This window comes from Aythya marila, assembly GCF_965140915.1.
Source record: "Aythya marila genome assembly, chromosome: Z".
NCBI classification, from domain to species: domain Eukaryota; kingdom Metazoa; phylum Chordata; class Aves; order Anseriformes; family Anatidae; genus Aythya; species Aythya marila.
In genome coordinates, this window is record NC_139080.1 from 54,661,322 (window position 1) to 54,684,706 (window position 23,385).

A 23,385-nucleotide genomic window follows, 5' to 3' on the forward strand; every position below is an offset into this window, starting at 1 on the left:
CATCTGCTTCCTGACTGTTATTTATAGGTTCTGATTACTATGTTTCTAGCAGCACCAGTCCCTTATTTTAATGGCTCTTCAGGTTTTAAATAGTTCTGCAGCCCTTTATGATTTCCAGAAGATACTCAAAAATGTTAACTTCTGGTTCATAGCTTTGCTCTAATTGCATACCAGTTCTTAAGTACAGTATTTACTACTACTACTAGTTGCATTTTTTTTTCTGAGAGAAATCAGAATCAATAGTTTTTTTGATAATAGAAGGTGTAAGCCAAATATTTTCAAATACAGTTTTTGAGAAGCTTCATTGTGCACAATTGTAGTGTAAATTGTAGTTAAAATCATAGAATCAAGGAATGGTTTGGGTTGGAAAAGACCCTAAAGACCATCTAATTCCAACCCTCCTGCCATGGGCAGGGACATCTCACACTGGACCAGGTTGATTGTATAATTCCTTTGGCATTAAATATGGATGATTAATTTTGGTGAAAAAGAGCTTCACTCTCAACTGGACAGAAGGCCCATAACTGGAATTGGGCTTGGAAGATAAGGTGCAGGATGTTTTATCTCAAAGTGAAGAAAATGTACATAGATTCTATTGTTTGTTTATTCGTAGCTGTGCAAACAAGTAAAAGATGTCAGAGATCTGGCAAGCAGATCTGTTTCTGTATTATCTAATTACTACTGCTTGTATATCAAATACTAAAGCTACCCTGGCATGGCAAGTTAGAGGTTTAAATTTAAAGTCTGGCATATAGAAATTTCATAAACCAAAGATACTGTGCTAAATTTGTGTGTCAAGACAGTGGTGCAAGTCCTACCAGGTTTCTGGTACCTGGAGTGCCTACTGGGTTCTTGAGGTCTGGAGGGTGTTCAGCAGCTAGGAAGTCAGAGCGGTGAATAGAGTAGGATCAACAGTTTTGTGCCTGTAAAACAGGTCTAAAAACTAAGAACAATCCAAGTAATCTAAGGTCAGGCTGCATAAAAAAACTGTAATGATAACATTCCTAATATGGCACAGCTCATATGAGGGATTACCAGTAAATTTAGAAAACCTTGATGAAGCTATTTTCAGTATTTCTTAGACCATGAAGGCTCAGGAGATTATAATTTGCTGCATAATTTTTCATCTTGCATAGATTTGCTCGAGTGAATAACTCTGGTCTGAAATGTGGCTTATCGATAAATGCCATTGGACTTAACCCTGTGAAGTGAATGGAGGAGTAAATTTTGTTATCCTCACCGGAATTGTTAGTCAGACAAGCAGGCATGAAATATGAACTTCTAACACAGGGATGTTTCACACTAATGCCACCATTTTTAGGAGGTTGTTGCATGTTCCCTGTTGATTACACATCATTTTTTCTGTTAATGAACCTACTGTTCAGCCCAATGAACTTATTTTCCTGTCGGTGCTGACAGCCAACTCATACAAGAGAGCAATCCTTATGTAGATTTTATGTCTCATAAAGGAGACAAATGAATTGTATTGAAGACATTTGAAGACATACAAGAAATTGTATTGTATTCTCATTTGTTGAGAATCTCACATTCCTTTGTACTCTGCAAGCAGATGATGCTTATGCGCTCTGTCACCATTTAGTGTCAGCCAAAACCTTTAAGGTCAGCATTGGAGTTTAAGCTTTCCATAGTTCAGTGATTTACTTACTCTTCATGTCTTAGTCTTTGTGAATTTCATGGTCTTTCATCTCTGCACTGACTACAGTTCTACCTGGTCTTTTTGTTCCAAAATGTGGTTTATGGTTTCTGATTTGCAAAGCAGAGGACTGAACAAAAAGGAGTAATCTTATAGGGCACCAAAGAAATTTCAAATGTTAATCAGTTTAGATTGTGAGCTTGTGCTGTTTTTGAGATAATGACTATTCCTGTGATAAATTTGTAGTGTTTTTTTTTTTTTCTTCATTATAGTGATTGTAGCCTCTTTTTGTTGTTTGTCTGTTTAGTTTTGTTTCTTAAGTGCAGTGACTTTAGTGTATTTCTTCAACAGCACAATAAATGAAGGTGATATGAATAGGTGATAACTTTAATTATACCTTCTGCATTCAACCTCGTACGTCTTATTCAGTCTCAATTCTGCAAAAGTTGTTTTCCTCAAAGCAAAATCACGGTAATGTTAACAAGCCTCTTGGGTCAGGTGTAGCTATTGTCCCCTTCATGTTGTATGTACGTGAATATTGAACACAAATACATGTGTTGCCCTCAGTCAGTCTTAAGAGCAACTGAGGCTTCAGAATTGCGTCTGGATGTTCACGGTTATCAGTATGTTTATATCCACTGTTGTGTTCCTTGCTCCCAGATTAGTGAGTTTCTGTATTCTCCTAATATAAGCTATTGAAACAGTTCAGGAAGGTGAGTACTTTCCAGCTGAGACTTTGATTCTTACTGTGGTTTTCCTCTTACTCACGCTTAGTTGGGCTTGGAATTTTGTGGCAAATTAAACGTAGACACTCATGACGCAGTGGATTAAATTCAGCAAAGATACACACACGGAGGTCCTTCCAGTCACTGTCCCTCTGGCCTCCCTCTCATACAGCCGTATGCTCTCCAGACCCTCTTGCTCCTGACATGAGGCCCTCCAGCTTTATGGCCGCAGGCCTTGCTTGCCGTGAGACCTTGCAGCCCCCAGATGTGGGACAGGGAGTGAAGTGGCACAGAAGGACAGGGAACAGGGGCTCTGACAAGCGAGGGTAGGCCGCAGCGATGAGGTGCAGGGCTGTCAGTGGGATCAGTGTGGTGGCTGGCGCCTGCCGGTGTGTGGCTGGCCCCCTTTATCTTTCCTCCCCTTACCTTCCCCATCCTGCCAGCCTGCTCCTCTGCAGCCCCTCTCCCCCAGCTCTCTTGCTTCCCTGAAGTGTTTCTTAATCAGTCTGCATAGCTCCACAGGCCCCCTCACACTGGTAATACCGATGCTGTCATTTCCCCTTATCTGTTACAAAGTCCAGGCCGATGCTCTTCGGATGTATGGCTGTGGTTTCTTAATGGCCCACCAATTAATGTCTGAGGAGTTTTGGTCCTCTTTACTGTCTCCTTTAGTGCTTACTAATCAGGGGCCTCTCTCTGTGTGTTTTCTTTATGGCTTTCCCTGTTACTTCCCCTTCCCCATGAGGAGAAAAGCTCCTTGACCCGATAACCAATGAACCAGACGATCCCACCTTCCCCATACCCTCACACTCTCTTTTTAGCCGTGCCATGACAATGGAGCACTTCGAGTAGCTGCTGTGAGCGAGAAATCGAACTAATGGAGGCATCAGACAACGAATTTTGTGGCTTTAGGTAGACTCAGCATGTGGAGTAAATAATAGGTGGATAAGATTCATAACGGATTTTGTGCTGACAGATGCACTTCAGGCTAAGCAAGGATGAGAGGCACAGCAGAATGTCTGCAAGTAACTTCTGTTAATTTGAGTAACGAAGGCTGTCACTGTACCGGGTTGTGGACAGTACAGATTTAACCTATTAGAAAAGTACCTATTATTTGTATTGCAAGTTTGATTTCTGAAAGATTTTTTTTTTTTTTTTTTTTTTTTTTTACTTCTACAAATATGCAGCAAGGAGAGAGCTTGTTTCAGACCTTTTGTCACAGGGTGGTAGGGGATTTGAATCTGTTCAGCTGAGATTATGCATGAAGTTTCTTACCTTAAACAGAATGTCATTCTAAACAGTATGATTATACTGCAATGCTAACTAAATAGGCTACCATAAAATGAACCTTTCAGAAATTCGCAGGATTTGTCAAGGTGGAAATAACTTGTCTTGCTGTTTATTTTGTTTCCTGAGAGGAAATTGCCGTAAGCACACTTTGAATGCTTAAACAAGTGAAGTTTTTATACAACTTTCACCACTGTTCTGTGTTCTTGTTTGCAGAATCCAGTTGTGTCCAGTTCCAGCTGGTCAGAAGTAGATGTGCTGATGCTGGCTGGAACAATTGGCCATGTTTTGAGTTTGGGGGCAAGCAGTTTTATAGAAGAGGAACATCAAACCTGGTATTTTCTTATCAATACTCTCTGTTTGGCACTGTGTCAGGAACTTTGTAGAAACCATTTTCTTCTGAAAGAATGTGACCCTCAGCATGGCATCAGTTTGAAACAAAATTTTGACGGTATCGGGGAAGCCTCTGATTGCAAGAATATAGATGTACCAGCATCAGGTAATTCAAAACTGGACAAGGTTGCATCTTCAGCTGAATTCATTAAGGGATCGGATAAATGGATAAGCTTAGCGAGTCCATGGATCATTCTTATTTGCTGTCGACTACTTCGATCCTTGAATCAGACAGGAGTCCAATGGGCTCATCGGCCAGACTTTGGGCACTGGCTGACAAGGTGGGTATCTGATTTATTATCATACTTACTGTCTTATTTATAAATTAATGTATGTTTTGCTTGGTGAAATATGTATACATTTCTATACAATCTGTACAACAGAAAGCGCTGTAAGCATGCAAATGGCATAAACAGTGAAACAACATAAGGAATTTTTCAGAGCTGCTTCATGTGAGTGTAATTCCTTGTGTACTATCAATAGATTATAATCTTAGCCCTGCACCATGACTTATCTAATTAATGTCAATTATACACGTTAGGTTTATCACAGGCAAAAAGTAAATATTTTCCTTGTGTAAGTCAACAGTGGCTGGTTTGGGAAAATAAAAATCACTTAACAGAATTAAACCATTAATTTTAAAACAGAAGGTTCTGCTCAATTCCAGACTTTATGAAGTTGTTGGAGAAGGTGCTGCACATAAAGTTCTTCCTTGTCTGTCACAATCATTTCATGTGTGGGTGGAAAACTGAAGGAATTTTTCAAATGTAGTATGGTAAACAGAGAAAGGGAATTTCTTACAACTTGAAGTACACTGAGAAAGGCTTTTACTCTTACTGCCTTCTAGTATTGTGAAAAACTAGAGACATTGTTCAGTGATAAAAAGTACTTAATATTTGAACTGTTTTCTGTATGTCAGCTGTTGGATGGAGAAGCAACACCTTGCAACTGACTAGTCAGTGTTTTACAGACAGCAGATGGGGAGGCTTTGCTGTGTAAGATAAAGATCCTTCTTGCCAGTGTCTTACAACATGTTGATGAAATGTCATTCATCATTCATTAATAGCGACATGAGTAAATGAACTAATATGAGACTGGTTACATATTGGCAGCCTCACAGATAAAATGCTAATTGCTGTGACAGGCATGAGTGCTGAGAGACATGACTTATGAGGAAGTTCACTGCATTACCGTAGTTGCCCTATACCAGAGCTTTCACCATGCTTCCCTCGTGTGATGAGGTGAGGGATTGAGGATGGAATGTCATATTCCCAGTCCTGAGTCCACAGCACAGAGAACTCCATAATGAGCTAAGCCAGTATGTGACCAGTCAGTCCTATTGTAAATACAGCATTAGCTGTGATTCGTTGTGACTGGGAGAATTTTTTAAAAGATGAATCCTCAACATTTTCCAAAGATTTATTTGCCCAATAACTTCCTGGGCCAGACATCTTCAGACTGGCAGCCCTTTTCTTGGACTGTTTGTATACCACAGTGCTATGGAAGAAGAACTTGATACTCTTGCAGCTGAAAAGCTGCATTTGTCTTCCTTGAATGTATTGATCTGTTCTCTTGTGCTTTTGTTTGGCACCACAAAGACATGCCTGGATTCATCTTCTAGCACCCTTTAACCCCTGTTGGGTTTGGTGAGGTCTATGCTGAGCCTTCTCTTCTTGATGTTTAACAGTCCCAGTGTTTTCAGCTTCTCCTTGTATGACAGATTCTCCAATCCCATAATCATTTTTATTGTCCTTTACTGCACATGTCTTTCTTTGTACTGGGAAGCCCAGAACTGGACGCAGGACTGAACAGAGAGGAAGAAATGCCTTGCTCAACCTGCTGGTAACATTTTTGCTAATTCAGCCCCAAATGCTGAATACAGTCTTGGTTGCAAGGGCACAACTTGGTGTCCACCACAATGCTCAGAGCCATCTCTGAAAATATGCTGTATGCCTGGTCAGCCCCCAGCCCATCCTGCTCTGTGTGGTTCTTCCATCTGAAGCGCAGGATTTGGCATTTGCCTTTGCTGAACTCCACGGATTTGTTGTCAGGCCATTTCTGCAGCGTGTTGAGTCCCCCCGTGAGTGACAGCACACCCATCTTGTGGTATCCCAGCAGGTCTTCCCGTTTTGCATTGTGTGCAGACTTGCTGGTCTGTCCTGTCATACAGCTCACTAATGACTTTGTGGTACTGATCAGAAGAAGCCTGTGAGCTGGGCAGCTGAGCCAGTTTTCAGTCCACCTCTCTGTCCACTTATCTCAACCCTACTGCATCAGTTTGCCTGTGAGGGTGTTGCAGGAGACTTAAAAGCCTCGATAAAACTGAGATAAACACCACTGCCTGTGCTCCACTCTTCCACCGAGCTCGTCATCTCCTCACAGAATTCTCTCAGGTTGATTAAGTATTAACTTCCCTTTCATAAAGCCAGAACAATCCTGTTATTAAAGCTGTTTGCCTCCCCCATCAGAAAAGCTGAAGTACTGGCAGCTAGATATCAAATCTGAAACTTCAGAATGTCACTGGTGAACTGCTCTCTGTGTTTCCCTCCTAATCATACATGTATATTCAAATCGGGTGTATTTGCTTGGATCTTAAAGCAAACAGAAGAGGACAGGTCCAGCTATAGTCTTAGGCTACGATTGCTTGTTTGGCAGTAGTGGTATATTAAAGAGCCCTTTCCTTACCATGCAAGGTACCTACTGCCATGCTGTTCCCATCACAGACCCTTTATTTTACCAGCACAGCTGTTATTTTGTCAGTGTGGTGAACTGATATGGCTGGAAAAATAACCAAATCTGGTGTAGGAAGCTCTTGTCTTTCAGATGGATCACATCCCACTCTGATTTACCATGCAGCTTAACAGGCACGTGTTCTGGCACAGTACATGGGCTGGCTTAGTAACAGGATTGCAAGAATGGGCGAGTGTGCAAGCCAGCACTGCTGCTGTTGAAATTCACGTCGAAGCAAAATAAGTATGTGCATCTTCTGAATTGATGCAGGCATAAGCACCTTTTTTTTTTTTTTCTTTCTGTCATTGTCAAGAATTGTTTAAAAAGACCTACTTGCCTGTCAAATGTAGATGGGAGAGAATTAATGATTTTTCAAAATTCTACTTTTTTTGGGATTTAAAAAAAAAGAGTTTTGGAAAAGTCCAGAGTGCAATACCATGGCAGGCTAAGATGATGTGTAATTGGGGCTGCCACAGCTCTGCCTTTTTCTTTTCAGAAAGCCACTTCTGCAGTGTTCAGAAAGCTCAAAAAAGAGCAGAACCCTGGCATAGGTTGGCTCAGGATGCTGTGAAGCCAAATCCTGACTTAAATCACAGGAGCAGCTTTTAGCCTAACAGGAAAATACAGGATATGTCACCATGGTGACATGTATTTCAGTTGCTTTATATGGTTAAAAGTTTACATTAATAGCAGCATTTTAAGTGCACAGTTCTTGGACTTGAGTGATAGGATGTAGGTGGGGTAAATCCTTTCTTGGGTCTGAAGTGGTTCATAGGATGAGCTTTGGAAAGATTAGTCAATGAATCAAATAAATCTTTGTGCATCCTCTGGATGTTTGTGGGGGTCCAAACTCCTATTGGGTGAGCATGCTTACGTTTTTTTTTGTTTGGAGGTTTTAACTTCTTTGTTGCTTCTCCTTCACAAGAGAACAGTATGGTAGAGGTGTCTGTTTCCCTAATGTTTTGATCAGGATTCAGATGATGTGTTTTCCTTATAGCATAAATTAAAAGTTGGTGATAAGCTGAGTTGCATAAAGCACTTATTCCTCCTCCCAAAATGCACTGCGAGCCTGGAAGGTTGATTGTCATTCTATTTTTAGTATGCGTTCAATTTGCATAGTTATGTCTTAATAGCACATTTTCTAGTAATAAGAAATTAGAACCTTATTCAGATCATGTGTATCTTGTTAGTTTGAGTTAAAGCTGCTCAGGCTTTTTCTAGCCAGGATTCTATTATTTTGTGTTTTTACGATAAGCTGATGAACAGTCTTCCTTTTTTTTTCCTTTTATTGACTCTTTACATACCTGTAGTGATGCTCTGACCAACACTTTGCATACCTGGACAGTGCTTAAGTGGCTGAGCATTCATGTGAGGGAAAGGAATTATTGCACAGGTTTGTGCATGGAAAAACGTCAGAAGCAAAACACAGAAATTCAGTTTACTTATAGCATGTTGAGTTATTACCATTATTATTTATTTATTATTTTATTAGGGATTCATTCAACAGTGCTGAAATTAGGGAATTGTTCTATGTTATTTGCAGAGAGACTCTGCAAAAGCTGCTGCAAATAAAAGACATGCTTCAATGAGAAAATGCACAATAGGAAAAAAGGCAGTAGATGAAGCAGAAGAGAACATCCGATCCCTAACAATTCCCTTGCCAGAAGTAAGGTTTTCTTTTTAATTACTTGGTATTCAGACAGTTTTGTTCAGGTGTTTAATCCTGGTAAGAGCTCATACTTGGAAGTTGTCAGATGCTGCATGCCTCCCTGTAGAAGGGGTGAAGGTGTTAGCTGGAGCACCAGCTTGCAGAGAAGTTTCCAGAAGCACAACAGCAGGGGAAAAGGATTATGTTTTCTTTCAGTAATGTACTTAACTCCCCCAACTAGTGCCACCCTCTAAAAACTAGCATGCAGTGTGAATCCTGTGTATTCTGTTGTATGCTAGTAGTATGAAAGAAAAAATAATAAAAAGGCCTTACCCACCTAAAATGTGATTCTGCACACATTTATAACTCCTTTCACTCCACTAGCATTAGCAGGAGTGAGGTGAGGTCGAACCAGTGGAAGGAAATGTCTTCAATCTTTATTCTGATACCAGAAATATGAAAGTGTAGACCACCAGCTGTTACAGTAAGAGCATAAAATACAAAGTTTTTTCTTTCTTTCCCTTTTCTTTCCCTGCCCACCCCAACCCATGTTCTCAGGTCGTTTCTCATGGAACTCTTGGTACTTCAATGTTCATGGTGTGGCTTAGGCAAACACCACTACATTTCATCTAGGATAACAGTAGCATGTTCCTGCTTGATTTTCTGTGTGGGATATCAAAATCATGTAGAAGTTTGCTAAATGGCTGAACTCTGTGTTGAACAACAACAGTCGTGTTTCCAACTGCATGCTAATTTAATATACACTTGCTGCTTTACTGTAAGTACTGTGGTTGGAAGACCTGGAATCTGTAGGTGGTTTATGCTGACCTGACTTTGCTTGCTATAAATCCTTTTTATTTGTTCCTTCAGCAAACTCTTTGAAACACTGGAGTAATATTTTTGTTGTTGTTATTTTTTTGCAACAAATTTACTTGGTTCAAAAAATTCCTAACCAGAAGTAAGAGAAGATTATCAGAAAACACGGACAAAGGCTGGATATAAACCCCGATGCTAGCAGTCAAGAATATGCCATTTGTGACTGGTGTGCGTGTGTCTTTGAACATACCCTAGCTTTCCATTGGGCCTTCTACGAGGATTTTTCTTTGTTTTTTTTTTTTTTGAGGGATAGAGTATGATTTCAAGTGTTCACTGTAGGAAATTGCAGGTATTATTGAATGTCTTGCTTGATATAGCACCGGTTATTAATTCTTTCAGGTAAGAGTTCTTTTTTCTGTGCGTGTGTGTGTTACTGTGTTAAATTTACCTTCAAGAGTCTCTTAACAGAAGTGCATTGATAAAGAGATGAAGACTAAGTTGATGGTGATGTGCTGTTGTTTATATCTGATTTGATTTATCTCACTCTCACACAATGAATAACTAAGAACATATCCTGAAAGCTTTTAAAATTTACCACAAGTGTTCATTTGAAAGATGCAGTGGCTACTAAATCAGTTCTTTATGTATAGATCATAAGAAATTATGCATTCACGATGTTCACAGGTTTCTGCAGCAGTCCATTCATTCCTTCTGCTATCTCTTCCTGTAGAAGAAGGATACTACCAAGGAGCAACATTAAGAGCACATTATATGTTCTGTAGTGTTCTGTTTCTCCCTTTTCTCTACTGTCCTGCAGAGAGCAGTACATCCCCTGGGAGTCCTTCTAAGTCGTATGAGATGTTTGACTGAGTCCTGCATGGAGGACTAACAGGGCATTTTTTCTGCCCCTTATTTTTTCCTATGTGACTTTTTCATGCAACAGCTGATAAAGCTATTGATCAAAACACACCCCATAAAGCATGTACCAGCACATAGGAAAGTAAACCTGTTTCAAGTACTGTAATTTTGATTAAATCAAAGATAAAACTGGAATTTCATAAATGCGATCAGAGTTAATGCAGATAATAGCACAGGCTCAGTATTGGTCTGCTGAAGTTGATCATCTTTTATCATGGCATTTTGAAGTGTGGAAGACAGAGATGGAGGGCTTAGTTCTAATGCTCTAAATGATGTTCTTAGCAGAAGGTAAATTAATAAAATTAGTGTTTCTGGGTCATTTGGATACTGGGAATATTTGCAGTAGGCAAATTTTAGCGACTTTTGGATTATAAGGGGTTTTCTGAAATTACTTAGCTAACTATAGTAGGGATTAAGTGCAGATGACCCCCTTAAATTTTGCAGTACTAAGTGATATCACTGTAGATTTAAATATGCTTATGGCATATTTAAGTATGGCAACATGCTTAATGAAATGCTCTTGGTTCTGTAATGAGTGTTATATACATAGAATGAGGAGGAGCAAACAAACTGTATCTGTACTCTTGGCAATGATGCAAATTCTCAGTTTCTATCCCTTGAATGTATTGGTTCACTACAAGGTGATATTGTATATAAAAATAATAATCATATAATGCTAATGTATTTATCTGTGTATATGTTTTAAGCTATATACGTATATTTCTGGTCATTATGGCTAGGCAGTATTTTGCATGTCAAAAATTAAACAAATAAAATACATATGCAGTTACTTAAAAAGGGAAAGTAGTTCAATTCAAAATGTTCATAATGCAAAAATCTTCTATGCCTTCTCCTAGAAAATGAAATCATATGGTATAAGCAAAATATGTTTTTTCAAAATGTGTAAGTAACAAAATCCTAGTTTAAAAGCCTTAGACCTTTGTCCTTTATGCAGCTCAGTTTTTATATAATTAAGAGAATAGCTATCATATGGTAGAACACATTAATAGAACCTCAATAACAAAAATTTTTTGAAACTACTAAAATATTTTACCATATCTCTTGGAAAGTTTATAATAGGTGTCAGTGCAATGATTAATTTGGAAATACAGTGCTTTAGCTAAGGCTTTGTCAAATATGTTTATCAGTAATTGCAGTAGTTTAAAGTTTTTTTGTCTGTTTTTTTTTCTTTCTAGTTCCGAACATAAGTCTGAACTCTCCTTCTTGGCTGCAGTTTCCCTAGTTATGATCTTCTTTCTGGTTCAAAGAAGATGCTCCCTGGTTTCAAAAATTGCTATGGCACTTGGGCTCCTGGGAGTCTACAGTTACCGGGCAGCCATTGGAAATGTTGTATTTCCATGGCAACATGACAGCAAAGATATTTCAAAGTAAGTTAATCAACAGATATGTAAATCTATTTCTAGAAAGGTGTTAACACTTTCAATATCAGGGAATAGGGTGAAAAAGGATGTTATGTCTAGGCTGGGATCAGATTCTTATGAATAAAACTCTATTTTGTAGATGGTAGGCAGTCAGTTTTTATGGATTGTGCATAATTTTGAATCTCATGAAGTGTCATGCAACTGTCAGATTAGAAATCTGTCAGATAAGGACTAATCTGAAGAAAATCCAGTAGTCATTGTTAGTATTTTTACTATAAAGAAACTCCAAAAACACCATCTCCTCTTGTTTTAGGTGGATTTGCCACATTTAGCAGAGAGTATGCAAAACTCATTTAGCTATTTCGTAGCTTTGAAAAATACTTATACAGTAATTGGGAGAGTTAGTTTTCTGTATCTTCCTTTTGGAGTTAGTTGAGTGTTGTGTAATGTACGGCTTTTCAAGATGTAACAAAATCCTTCATAAGACCCAGGCTGTGCTGCACAATGTATACTGAGGATTTTTATGTGGATGGTAGATTTCTTACAGAAGTAGTTGCTGTAGCTGTGAGGAATCTATTAGCATTTTTAGCAGTGACTACTTTTGGAACATAGCTAAGAGGCTTTAGTTTTCTCATGATACTTCCTCTCATTGCATTGTACCTGGCTCTGCAAGCTTCAAATTTTCTGACATGTCAAAGCTGTGGGAAACTTCCAGAATTAGGTAGAACATTCAATGAGGAGGAGAAGGAATAATAGAAGTCATAGAACAGTTCTATTATGGATGGAATTAAAGTTTCTCTCAGTCGTTTTGAAGTTGATAGGTGGTTTCTTTTGGAGCTTCTTAACTGGGGACCAGAGTTTCACAAGATACAAAAAAGACTTGCAGGAAAAGATCTTAGGACATACAGAAGATCAGATTTCCTGACAAGATACTTTTATAAACTATATTTACATGTGTATACATCCAGATGTATTTACATATGTCCCATCTTTCCAAATATTGAAGATAATTCTAGTTCTATCCCAGTGTTAGCATTGTGTGTTGTTTCTGCTGGATGCAAAAGTAATGGTAATCTCTTCTTAGTCTGCAAAATTTGGCTCTGTGTTTGAAAATGTTTCTGGAAGCACGTCTGATTTCTGGGTGCAACCTCTGGTTTTGTTTGTGTTTTAGTAAAGTCTTTGGGGAATAATAATAATATCCTTGCAATAAAAGAAAAAAAAACCTACAGTGTGGGACAGAACATTAAGTATAGCAATTGAGCTTCAAGTGAAATGCAATTAGAGAAATAAGTGGAGTATTTAAGACAAAAGCCTTTATTGAAAACTTATTCATTCTGTAGTCAGTGTATTGATTTTAATTACAGGAAGAAAGATAAAGGGCTTTTTTATTATTTCACCTTAATAAATGGTGAATATGATTATTTGCTTAAATTATGTCAGACGTTTATATATCTATGATTATATAGTTATTTGAAAGTTACTCTCAAAATTCTTGAAACAAAGCATTATGAAACAAGCTTTACTGTCAAGTATAGTGGTCTTATACTTAAAGCTCAGCTTGAAATTAAGTGGCTGTTTATCTGGGAGCAATTAACATACCTTTTTTTAAATTGAAATATCTTTGTGCTTATGTGAGTGAGTACAGATACCCTCCAAGACTCCAGACACTTGTCATGTATGGCTCAAGAAGTAGAACTGGATATTCCAAGAGGCTAAGTGCCACATGACTGTATTTGAAAAATTGGCCAAGTGCAACCTTGGCATTACTAAAGACACTTCACATTTTTGCATTTTTGTATACTAACTGGTGCATTTGGTGCACTTTTAAGCAGCCTGAAAAATCCTTCTTGTGTGTTTTTATTAATACTTGATGTGCCCTACCCAGTGAGTTATACCCTTTAGACTCACAGCATAAACTGTTGAATAAAAGCTGACAGGGCTAGCAAAATCAGGTTTTTGCCTCTGCGGATGGCATGTGTTCTGCGCCTGGCGTAAGAATTGCAGTGTTGGGCTTTTCCTGTTCTTCAACAAGAAAGATCCAACATCAAATGGTTTAATTAAGTAGCTGTTTTAATTAGTCAGACTAAAAAGTGGAATGTAGATAGCAAGCCTGAGGTCTCTTCAGGTGTTGGGAACACTTCTTTCATGGAGCAGCAGAATTTTCACATGGTACGCCATGCAGGTCCCATCTCCTCCCATTCCATGGTGCCATTTATCTTGCATAAAATAACAAAACCTGTGTCACCTCCTGACAGGCTGGAGTGTTGTCACTTCTAACACCCAGCAGCACACAGCACAGGGATCCCAGTCCCTTACAGCAGCAACTCATGCTAACATAGGGGCTTCTTAAACCTAAAGTAAAAGGCCTAATAGGGCAGGCAGGGTTTGTCCAAAATGACTAGCTCTTCAAACACAGTGTCTTCAGCAAGGAACTCAGTACAGCATGCCAAAAAGGAGGGTAGATAAGTTAGCATATTTCAGATGTCAGTTGATCTGTCAGTATAGTGGTTCTAGCTCACCATGATTAGATGGCCGAGGTGATAAAAGGTAAAGTCTACTTAAAATGCCATCATGAATGAAACCAGGACTGTCCTTTATATGTGGCTGGAGGTATCTTTAGCATTTTCATGATGTAAAGTGGAGCTGGATCCAGGTGCAAAGTCTAAGACAAAAAAAGGCTGTACGTAGCTACCACATGAGCAATGCTTATTTATTTAAGACAGAGAATCTGCTCTGAAATTCTCCCTCTCCCCTTTGCTGAAAACAAGTGTTATCTCTGAATGTGACAGCTGTTGGGAGGTGGATGAGAAGACAAAATTGAAGAGTGTCCCTTCCTCTGTGGCTCTCACTAAAATAACCTCTAAATTAAAAAATGCAAGGAAGTAATTTGGCCTTCAGTTTTTCTGAGCTCTTTTATGTAATGATAGTTTGTGCTGTTAACAAGATGAGGATATACCGTGCTGACACAAACAAAGTAAGTGCTTTTGCCAAGAAACTGTTCTTTTTTAGTTTGAATTTCTGTGAACCCATTAATCTCAGTTATCACTTAACTGTTTTAATAATGATGAGTATCCGAAGCAGTTTCCTAAAATTTTACTTCCAAGTTCACAGAACCATAGAATAGTTTGGGTTGGAAGGGACCTTACGGGCCATCTAATTCGACCCCCCCATGCCCTGGGCAGGGACACCTCCCACCAGCCCAGGCTGCCCAAAGCCCCATCCAGCCTGGCCTTGAGCACCCCCAGGGATGGGGCAGCCACAGCTTCTCTGGGCAGCCTGTGCCAGGGCCTCACCACCCTCACAATAAATAATTTCTTCCTTATGTTTAATCTGAATCTGCAACTGTTACCCCTTGTCCTATCGCTGTATTTCCTGATAGTCTCTCTCCAACATTGCATGAATGTATTTGAATACTTGGTAATAATTACATCAGAATTACTAGAGATGTTCAAATAGGGCACGTAATTTCCGCATGAGCCAGAAACACAGGAACTCTGTGGTCTTTACTGTTTGCGTGAAGAAACAAGTCTCTGTGCTTTACAAAAGAATTTAAAAGTCTTCCTACTTCAGGGAACAGAATACTATTATTTTCCCTCTTGCTTTTTGGTTTTCTTTCACCAATATGGAAAAGAAAAATTGAATTTAAGTTCTCTTACTGGTAATTGTTAAAGAAGGAAGTTGACCTTCTAAAGGTTGAAAGGTTATATAAACTTAAAAGGAGAAAATTAGTTTTAGAAATTTTACCTAGCAATGATTTCTGTGGCCAGATAGTTATACCAGTTACACCAAGTGTAACTATACCCTTACTGTTTTTAGTGCTATGGTCTAATTCACCATATATATTTTTTTAAGTCTAAGAGACTCAAGAATCATCACTTCTGAATGAATTGTATTACCTTTGTAGGAGAACATTTTCATTCACCATTCATGTATAAAGGGACTAAAATTCCCTGAGGAGATAATGTATTATAAATTGTGGATAAGATGTGTGGATAATGTGTATTTTTTTGTCTCTTCCAAGATTAAGATGTATATACGTTAAAAATTCTATGGCTATATATTCACTTACTTTTCTTTGTGCCTTGGGCTTTGCTCTTTTAGAATAGCGGGAAAAATCATATATTCTTTTAGAATATAATTTTAAAGCCTACTGGCCCTTGTCTTTGTCAGCTTTTTGGGTGAGATGCTGTGCTTTCTCCAAAAGCTGACTTTCACAGGAAATGCAGAGGCAGATCAATTTATAGTTGCAATGAACAGCAGTAGATACTAATGACACTCCAGAGCATTCATTTTGTTTTGGGATTTGAAAAATATATGTGACTTCAGGGAAAAAATGTGCTGGTTTGTATTATACGTGTGCAACTGTGTAAGGTGAGAAAGTATCTGGGAAAGACGTTTAGATGTAGAGCTTAGGGATATGGTTTAGTGGGGACTGTTAGCATTAGGTCAGAGGTTGGACTCGATGATCTTGAGGTCTCTTCCAACCTAGAAATTCTGTGATTCTGTGATATACAGACTGAAGTAAGGGTCTTCAAATGCTATCCCTGGTTGTTTTTTAGTCTGTTTTGATTGGCTAAAACTAAATACCTCTTTATGCTAATGAGTTATGAAAAATCACCGAACAGCTTAAAAGAATAATCATTTTTCAATCAATTTGTTTCTTGACATAAACATTCCATATTAGCCTAAAGAGTATTTTGGGGGAAGTTCATTATGTTATATAAATGGAATAATTACATGAATGTATTTATGGATCTAGACCTTGAATAGTAATAATGCGAATTTATTTTGATTGCATTAACTGACATTTATTTTTATATTTTAGGTTTGTTTAGTTTTTTAGCACAATCTGTTTTGCTTAAAGTTGCTCTGGAGGTGTTGTTATTTAAATGTGAACTAGTTTTAGAGTTTTCATAATTGAGAAAGCCCTCTCATAAAAATGTCCAGTACTAAAACTTAGAATTTGGCCTGTTTGGCAGGACTGAAGAGAGGCTTTGCACCTCTTTTGAAAAAGACTTTTTTTTGACCTGTGAAATAGATAGTAGTAGCCTGTCTTTCTGTTTTATTTGCTTATTCACATATACATGTATATATTTTATTTTATTTCCTCTTTAGGGGGATTACTGAAGCTCGTTTTGTTTATGTCTTTGTTCTTGGCATAGTCTTCACTGGCACTAAAGATTTACTAAAGTCGCAGGTTATTTCTGCAGACTCCAGCGTGAAGAGTACAGGATTATGGGAAGTGTACAGTGGATTGGTTCTACTAGCAGCCCTTCTGTTTAGACCTCACAATTTGCCAGTGTTGGTGTTTTGTCTGCTGATTCAGACAATGATGACAAAATACATCTGGAGGCCTTTGAAATGTGATGCGGCACAGATTACTATCATGCACTACTGGTTTGGCCAAGCTTTCTTCTATTTTCAGGTAAGCTGAATATTCTCCCTACTATGGGGGTGGGAGGGGGAACAGTTTTTGCATGAAATATTTTTCATGGTAAGTGAAGTGTCAACTAAATCTTGTAATGGGAGAGTTCACTGAGTTCTCGGAAGTGTTTTGTTTCTAAGAATATTATTAATGTTTCTATCTCAGAATCGGGGAAAGATGCATACCTTGATAACTTGATAGCCTCAATGCAGACTTCCACAACTGTCAAGAGTATCAGAGACCTATACTACGGGAGTTTGGTCTGTTTGTGGACTACCTAACCACCACTACGGTGATAGTAAATGGAAAAATATCAGCTGAGTTGTTTAATACCAGTAACAGGCACTTGCATTTTTGTACTTGATCCTTGAGGCTTCCAAACCTTCTGGTAATGTAACAATAGGTCTATATACAGTTCAAGACTGAAGTGAAGCTCTATGACAAAATAATGCATCTTTATGAGAATCTAAACTAAATGACATTCATATTTTAAGGAATGGTACAGTCTTTCCTGAGGAGTCTTACTAATTTCAGTAACATTGTTCCTCACATTGCATATAAGGTTGCAATTCAATAAAATCTTTTCTTTTCATCAAAGCTGGAGAGGTTCTTTTCACTTCTAATAGTGTTGGAAACTTAGCGTAGCAACCTATCTCAGAAAATCATTTGTTGGGAATCAGGTTGTTAGGGTCTGGATTATGAGGAGAGGCTTTCTGATTTTCTGCAAAATGTCAGGGTACAGCCTGTACTGGCTTTAATTTTGAGGCATGGATGTTAAACTGCGGTCAAACTGAGGGTACGTTAAATGGTTTCTGATCCTGTTAGTACTCTTTGAGGATTGGCCTCACTTTGCTGAGAGTGCATCTCAGGACAGAGAATTGCCAATGGGCATATAATCACCATGATTCACCCTTTCCTCCCCAGTTTTCCCTATGCCCCCTCCTCTGAGGAGGTAACGTTTTTTGGTTGAATAGCTTTTGTATGTCTTGCATGTTACAGTTCAGACAGCCAACTCTGATTACTGCCTTTCGAGAGCTGCCCTTAGTGGGCTTGGAAGAAGGCTGAAGGCAGAACCCTCTGCACACTAAGGCAGTGAGCAAAACTGGCTCCCAGAAATGTAATAGCGGTTAGGCTGACAAGAAAATCTTACTTGCAGAAAAGAGACTAATAAAGAATGATCTGAATGTTTTCACAGAGCATCTATTTTTGGTGGAGTTGGCTGAGAATTTCACAGAACCACCAAGTCACGGAATAGTTGAGGCTGGAAGGCACCTCTAGTGATTTAATCTATCCAGATTAGGTTGTGCAGGGCAGTGTCCAGTCTGATTTTAAATCCTTGCAAGGTTGGAGGCTCTACAACCTCTCTGGACACTGTCTCCCAGTGTATGAGCGCCTTAACCGGTAAAAAGGCTTTTTCTGATATTTAAATGGAACAACTTACATTTCAGTTTGTGCCCATCGCCTTTCATCCTTTCAGCAGGCTGTACTGAGAAAAGTCTGGCTACATCTTCTTTACTCCCCCTCATCAGGTATTTATAGACACTGTTACAATCCTTGCTTAGTTTTCTCTTTGCAAAAGTAAACAGACCCAGCTCTTTCAGATAATGTTTGTGTGACAGATGCTTTGTTCACAACATCGTGTCTGTGGTCCTTGCTCCAGTACATCCATGCACTTTCTTGCACTGTGGAGCCCAGAACTAGACTCAGGACCCCGAACGTGATCTCATCACTGCTGAAGAGGGAATGGAGCATCATCTTCAACCAGCTAGTGATGCTCTCCTCAGCGCAGCCCCAGGTGCTGTTGGTTTTCCGTGCCAGAAGCACAAATGGCTGGCTGGTAGGCAATGTGGTGTCCATCAGGATAACCTGTGTATGTCCTTGTCTGACAAGCTGGTTGCCCAGTGGTGAGCCCCCAGCCCACCCTGGTGGCTGGGTTTATTTCTTCTGAGGTGCAGGGATTGGCATTTGCCTTTGCTGAACTTCACGGGTTTGTTGTCAGGCCATGTCTGCAGTGTGTTGAGGCCCCCTGAATGGCAGCACACCCATCTTGTGGTGCACCAGCAGCTCTTCCCATTTTGCATTGTGTGCAGACTTGCTGAGGGTGCTCTCTGCCCTGTCATGCAGGTCATTAACGAAAATGCTCAAGAGCATTGTCCCTGCTGTGAAGCTCTGGGTTCAGTATCTAGTGAGTGGCCTCCAGGTGGGCTTTGTGGTGCTGACAAGAAACCTGTGAGTTGGACAGCTGAGCCAGTTTTCAGTTCACCTCTCTGTCTACTTAACGCTACTGCATCAGTTTCAGTTTGCTTGTGAGTGTGTTATGGGGTGTTACATGGCTTTTTTTTTTTTTTTTTAGTGCTTTTATACTGGTGTCATTGAGACGATGTAAATATCTTTTAAGATTTTTCTTCTTACCCTAATGTCTGTTTTTCTTTTCTTTTCACTTTCTGTGACCCTTGCAGTTAGAGAACTTATTAGTTTTTGGAAGATGGGAAGAAGTGACTTCCACGTTAATTAGCTGCATGTTGTATTGTTGGATATCTTGAACTTGCAAGGCTTCCCCCCACAGCCTACTACCCTTTTGGCAACTTTGACATTTTTACTGGATGTTTTTTTCTTTGGGAGTAATAACATCTGGTGTGATACAGATTTCAACAAACTTAAGGATATTTTAAAAATTAGCTTTGATGAAGGAGCCTCTGTGCACATGTGATGCTGCTGAATCACAGCATCCAGAGCTCAGAAGGGTGTAGTTCTCTATTGCTTTGTTGTGATTCCTGTTGCTTGACTGTTCTTGTGTATCCCTTGTCACTCAGGATCTGGAGAACGAAAGGTGATAGTTAATTCTCAAAGCTTCTCGTAGAAACAGAGCAAAGCTTTCTGCCCTCACCCCCAACCCTGTTTTCTTTCCCAGACTGGTTTATTATTAAGTTCAATATATGAAAAGAGCAAATACAGATAAGGAGCTACCTCATGTCCAATCACTTGTCTGTAAACTCTAGCTCTGAAGAGATTCTTCTGAGCTTAGCAACTGCTTAGCATTTTTTTTTATTAATTCCTATTCTCTTTAAAAATATATTCCCCATATAATTCCTATTCCCTTTAAAAATATATCCATGTCAAAAGACCTTGCCAGCAGTGCCTTGCAGACTTTTTTGTGGTCTACTCAGAAAACCAAAGTGTGTACTTACCTTTTCAGTTTGTCCAAGACGTAATGAAATGACAAGTGAATTGGAATAGAACAGAAGATCTTTTTAGAAAGAACAGTTTTGATTATGGCCTTTATAATCCTATAGATATTTTGAAAACAGAAAGATCAGTTCTGCTAAGGAAAAAAGTATTTTAAAATTCAAAGTAGGTGGAATTCTTTTCCCTCACTCTTACAGAGCAAGTTTTCAGTTATCTTTAAAAAATGCTGTACTTGCATTTACATTAGATTACCTTTATACGATGGAGATGAAGTGTTTGACCAAAATAATCCTCTTCAGATGTTAGCTTGGTTCATTTATTCTCTGGTGAAGAAACCATTCTGCAGCTATGGGAAGGAACAAACTGAATCATACAAGGCTAAAAGTTTTTTTTTCTTTTTTTTTTTTTTTTTTTGCACCTTCACAGTTAAAGGCAGTTATTTGATGTGCAAAGTATTACCATAGAAAAGCAGAACAGAAGTGATGGTAGCTCATAAAATTACAGAGGCTACAAACATCCCTCAAAATGTAGTCAAAGCTTTTTCTTCAGTTGGTAAGTAGCTCCCACTTTGTTCTGCTTTCAGCTTTCTTGTCTTGGGCTGTAGCACTAGGGATGGAAGAAACTTCTTCCAACAGTTTGGCTAGGGGAAGTTTGCTTGTTACGTAGTATTCTGATCTGCACTACCAGGAAAAATTAAAAACCTGACAACCGAGAAAACCCACTTCTTCATTGACTATTTTTTCTTAGATATCTTTAAATTTCTCCTTCCCTTTCCTTTGAGTTCAGAGTCCAGAGCAGAAGCTACTTGTTGCAAGGAAAAATTGCTCGGTTTAGCTTAAAATCAGGATTTAAGTTTTTTGTTGTTATATTAGTGACAAATAATTAGCTGTCAGTCATCTGTTAACAGCACTTAATTAATTGGCTATCACTAAACTGCAGAATCAGGGCCCAACCAGATGAACAACAGGTGAACACGCATGGACTTCTATGCAATTTTGTACACCTAATCTGAAAAGGATCTAACATGCCTCTCAGCAACATCTATCCCACAACACTTAAAGTTATAGTCATCCTTTCAGGTATGCATTACAGAGACCCCTCTTCACTCCATGCAGGTTCCCCTGTTTACTCACAGCTCATCTTTAGTTGTTGAGGTATATCTAAAGAGTACCATGATGAGAGACCTCAAGAGAAGCTGTGGATGATGGGTTGTTACGTACACTTCTCAGCTCTTTCTTACCTGAATGATGAAAGGAGTAACTCTGAAAGTGCCTATTCTTTTCCTGATGTAGCTCTCTGTTTTAGTAACAGATTTTATTTTTTTTCTGTAAACACTTAATCTTTTTCTTTTTAGGGAAAAAAAAAAAAAAAGAACTATGTTTGGTGACAACTTTCAGTTAGATCCCTTCCAGTGAAGATATTCTGTTTGTGCTAAGCAAACTGAAGGTGTTCCTGTTTTAGCAACTGCCTGTCTTGGCTATACCATCAACACTAAGGTCTTAGATTTTGACTGACTTAGGGAAAGGTTGAATTTCAGACAGAGAACAGTTTTTCAGACGTAGAATAATTTTCGAAAATAAGCATTAAGGAAGTACAACAGGCTGTTCCTGCAGGAGAAGTCTCTCAAGTTCTCAGCTTCAGTATTGATCTGTGATCAGCCTGCCTTGGTACAAGCTAATCACTTATTTGCCACCTCTGTACTGATCAATATCTATGCTTGAATGCTGGGGAAGAGATGGGAGGGAAGCAGAACTGTATTATGCAGGTATGATGTCCACTGCTGGCAGAGATTTAAGTGTCTTCTCTCACTTTCTTTCCCCAAATGTCATGATTACAAGAACTACCACTATTAAACTGTCTGGGTTCAGTGTGGTGCTAGATTTTTAATTTCCAGGCAGACATAAAGATCTAATGTAGCATGTGAAAATGTTAGTACATTTATGGTTGAAATACAGGAATTGAAAAACACTGAAAGTTGCTGTTGGTGTTGATCAGATTGGATACTAAATTTAAACTGTGCTAGCTAAATGAGGCAGGAAAAGGGAAATATAAACTAAATATAAAACCCTTCCATCTGGAAATAGGAGAGAAATTTGGAGAACTACTTTTTGCACATGTTCTGGTGTGAGTATAAGGAGAATGAGATTTCTTGTCCATGTTTCTGAGTCTTTATTAAATCTTGGTAGACAAGATGATATGTAATGAGAAAAGCAGGAACTCTGTCTCACCAAGTATGGAATGTAAGTGATGGCCTTTTGAATAGGATAGTGAGTAAAAATAGCTTTGTTCAAGATAGCATATTTAATGAATGAGGCAGAATTCTTTTGAAAAATATTATAGGGTCTTTAAAGACTTCATGGAGCAATTGCAATGAAAATCCTAAGTGTACAGTATAATCAGGGTTCAGAGGAATAGATTTTTTTCATTAATCAGTCAGTATACTTCAAGAAAGGGGGTGAAAAAGATGACATTTCTGAGTGTGAAAGCTAATATTTTGATCCTGAATAGCAATAGGAAAAAACGTATTTGAAAACATACGCTTTGAGCTTATACTTATTTTTTTCATTCTGCACCTTAACTGTGTCAGGACCCTGAGTGCATCTCCTGTCTAGGAGTGAATTACAAAGTCATCTCCTACAGTGAGGGCAACTGTTGTGAGAAAAGCTGGAAGCAAGGGCCTGTCCCTTCTTTCCTTTCGGAGCTGCTTTTAATAATGCTTTACTGTTGACTCTCATCAGTGCTATGTCACAGCTGTGTAAGCGGATATGTCTGTGTTCCATCTCAGTCCTGACCTGAACATGAACCTCTTGTTTGAGCTTCCTGGCCTGCTCTTGTACCTGTCGTGTCGCTATGGATTTGCTGGCTGATCAGTGGACTGCATCTGACCCTGTTCACTATTTCCAGATCCAGTCCTGACCCAGACTTACTGCTTGCCGCCCTGACTCTTTCCTGGTGAATTCACTGTGCTCACCTGGCTTGTTTTCCCAGCTTATTTTCCTTTGCTGAGCAGCTGGCCCTTCCATGTCTCCGACAATGTGAACATAAAAGGCTAATTTATTAAACTTGCAACTTATATGGGACTCGCTTACATGACACACTTTTTTTCCTGGACCATTACTAAGATTGTGAGTAGTAAGCATGGGAAAAAAATACTTAGATAAATTTTGCAGTCTTCGTTCTTGGAGGTGTCCAGATCCTGGATAAAGTCCAGAGCAACCAGG

General features: G+C 38.9%; 1 protein-coding gene across 4 annotated transcripts in view; it reads left to right on the forward strand.

Annotated features, from left to right (window-relative positions):
• The window catches only part of PIGG (phosphatidylinositol glycan anchor biosynthesis class G (EMM blood group)), a 75,610-nt gene that overhangs the window by 22,491 nt on the left and 29,734 nt on the right, over window positions 1–23,385 (forward strand). For 2 of the 4 annotated variants that reach the window (XM_082783683.1, XM_082783686.1), the window contains 3 exons: window positions 3,883–4,340; window positions 11,368–11,559; window positions 16,669–16,978. In XM_082783683.1, the coding sequence (XP_082639809.1) occupies window positions 3,883–4,340; window positions 11,368–11,559; window positions 16,669–16,978 (960 nt within the window). Of the gene's footprint in view, window positions 1–3,882; window positions 4,341–11,367; window positions 11,560–16,668; window positions 16,979–23,385 lie in introns of those variants that run through there. The other 2 variants (XM_082783684.1, XM_082783685.1) reach the window with 2 other exon arrangements.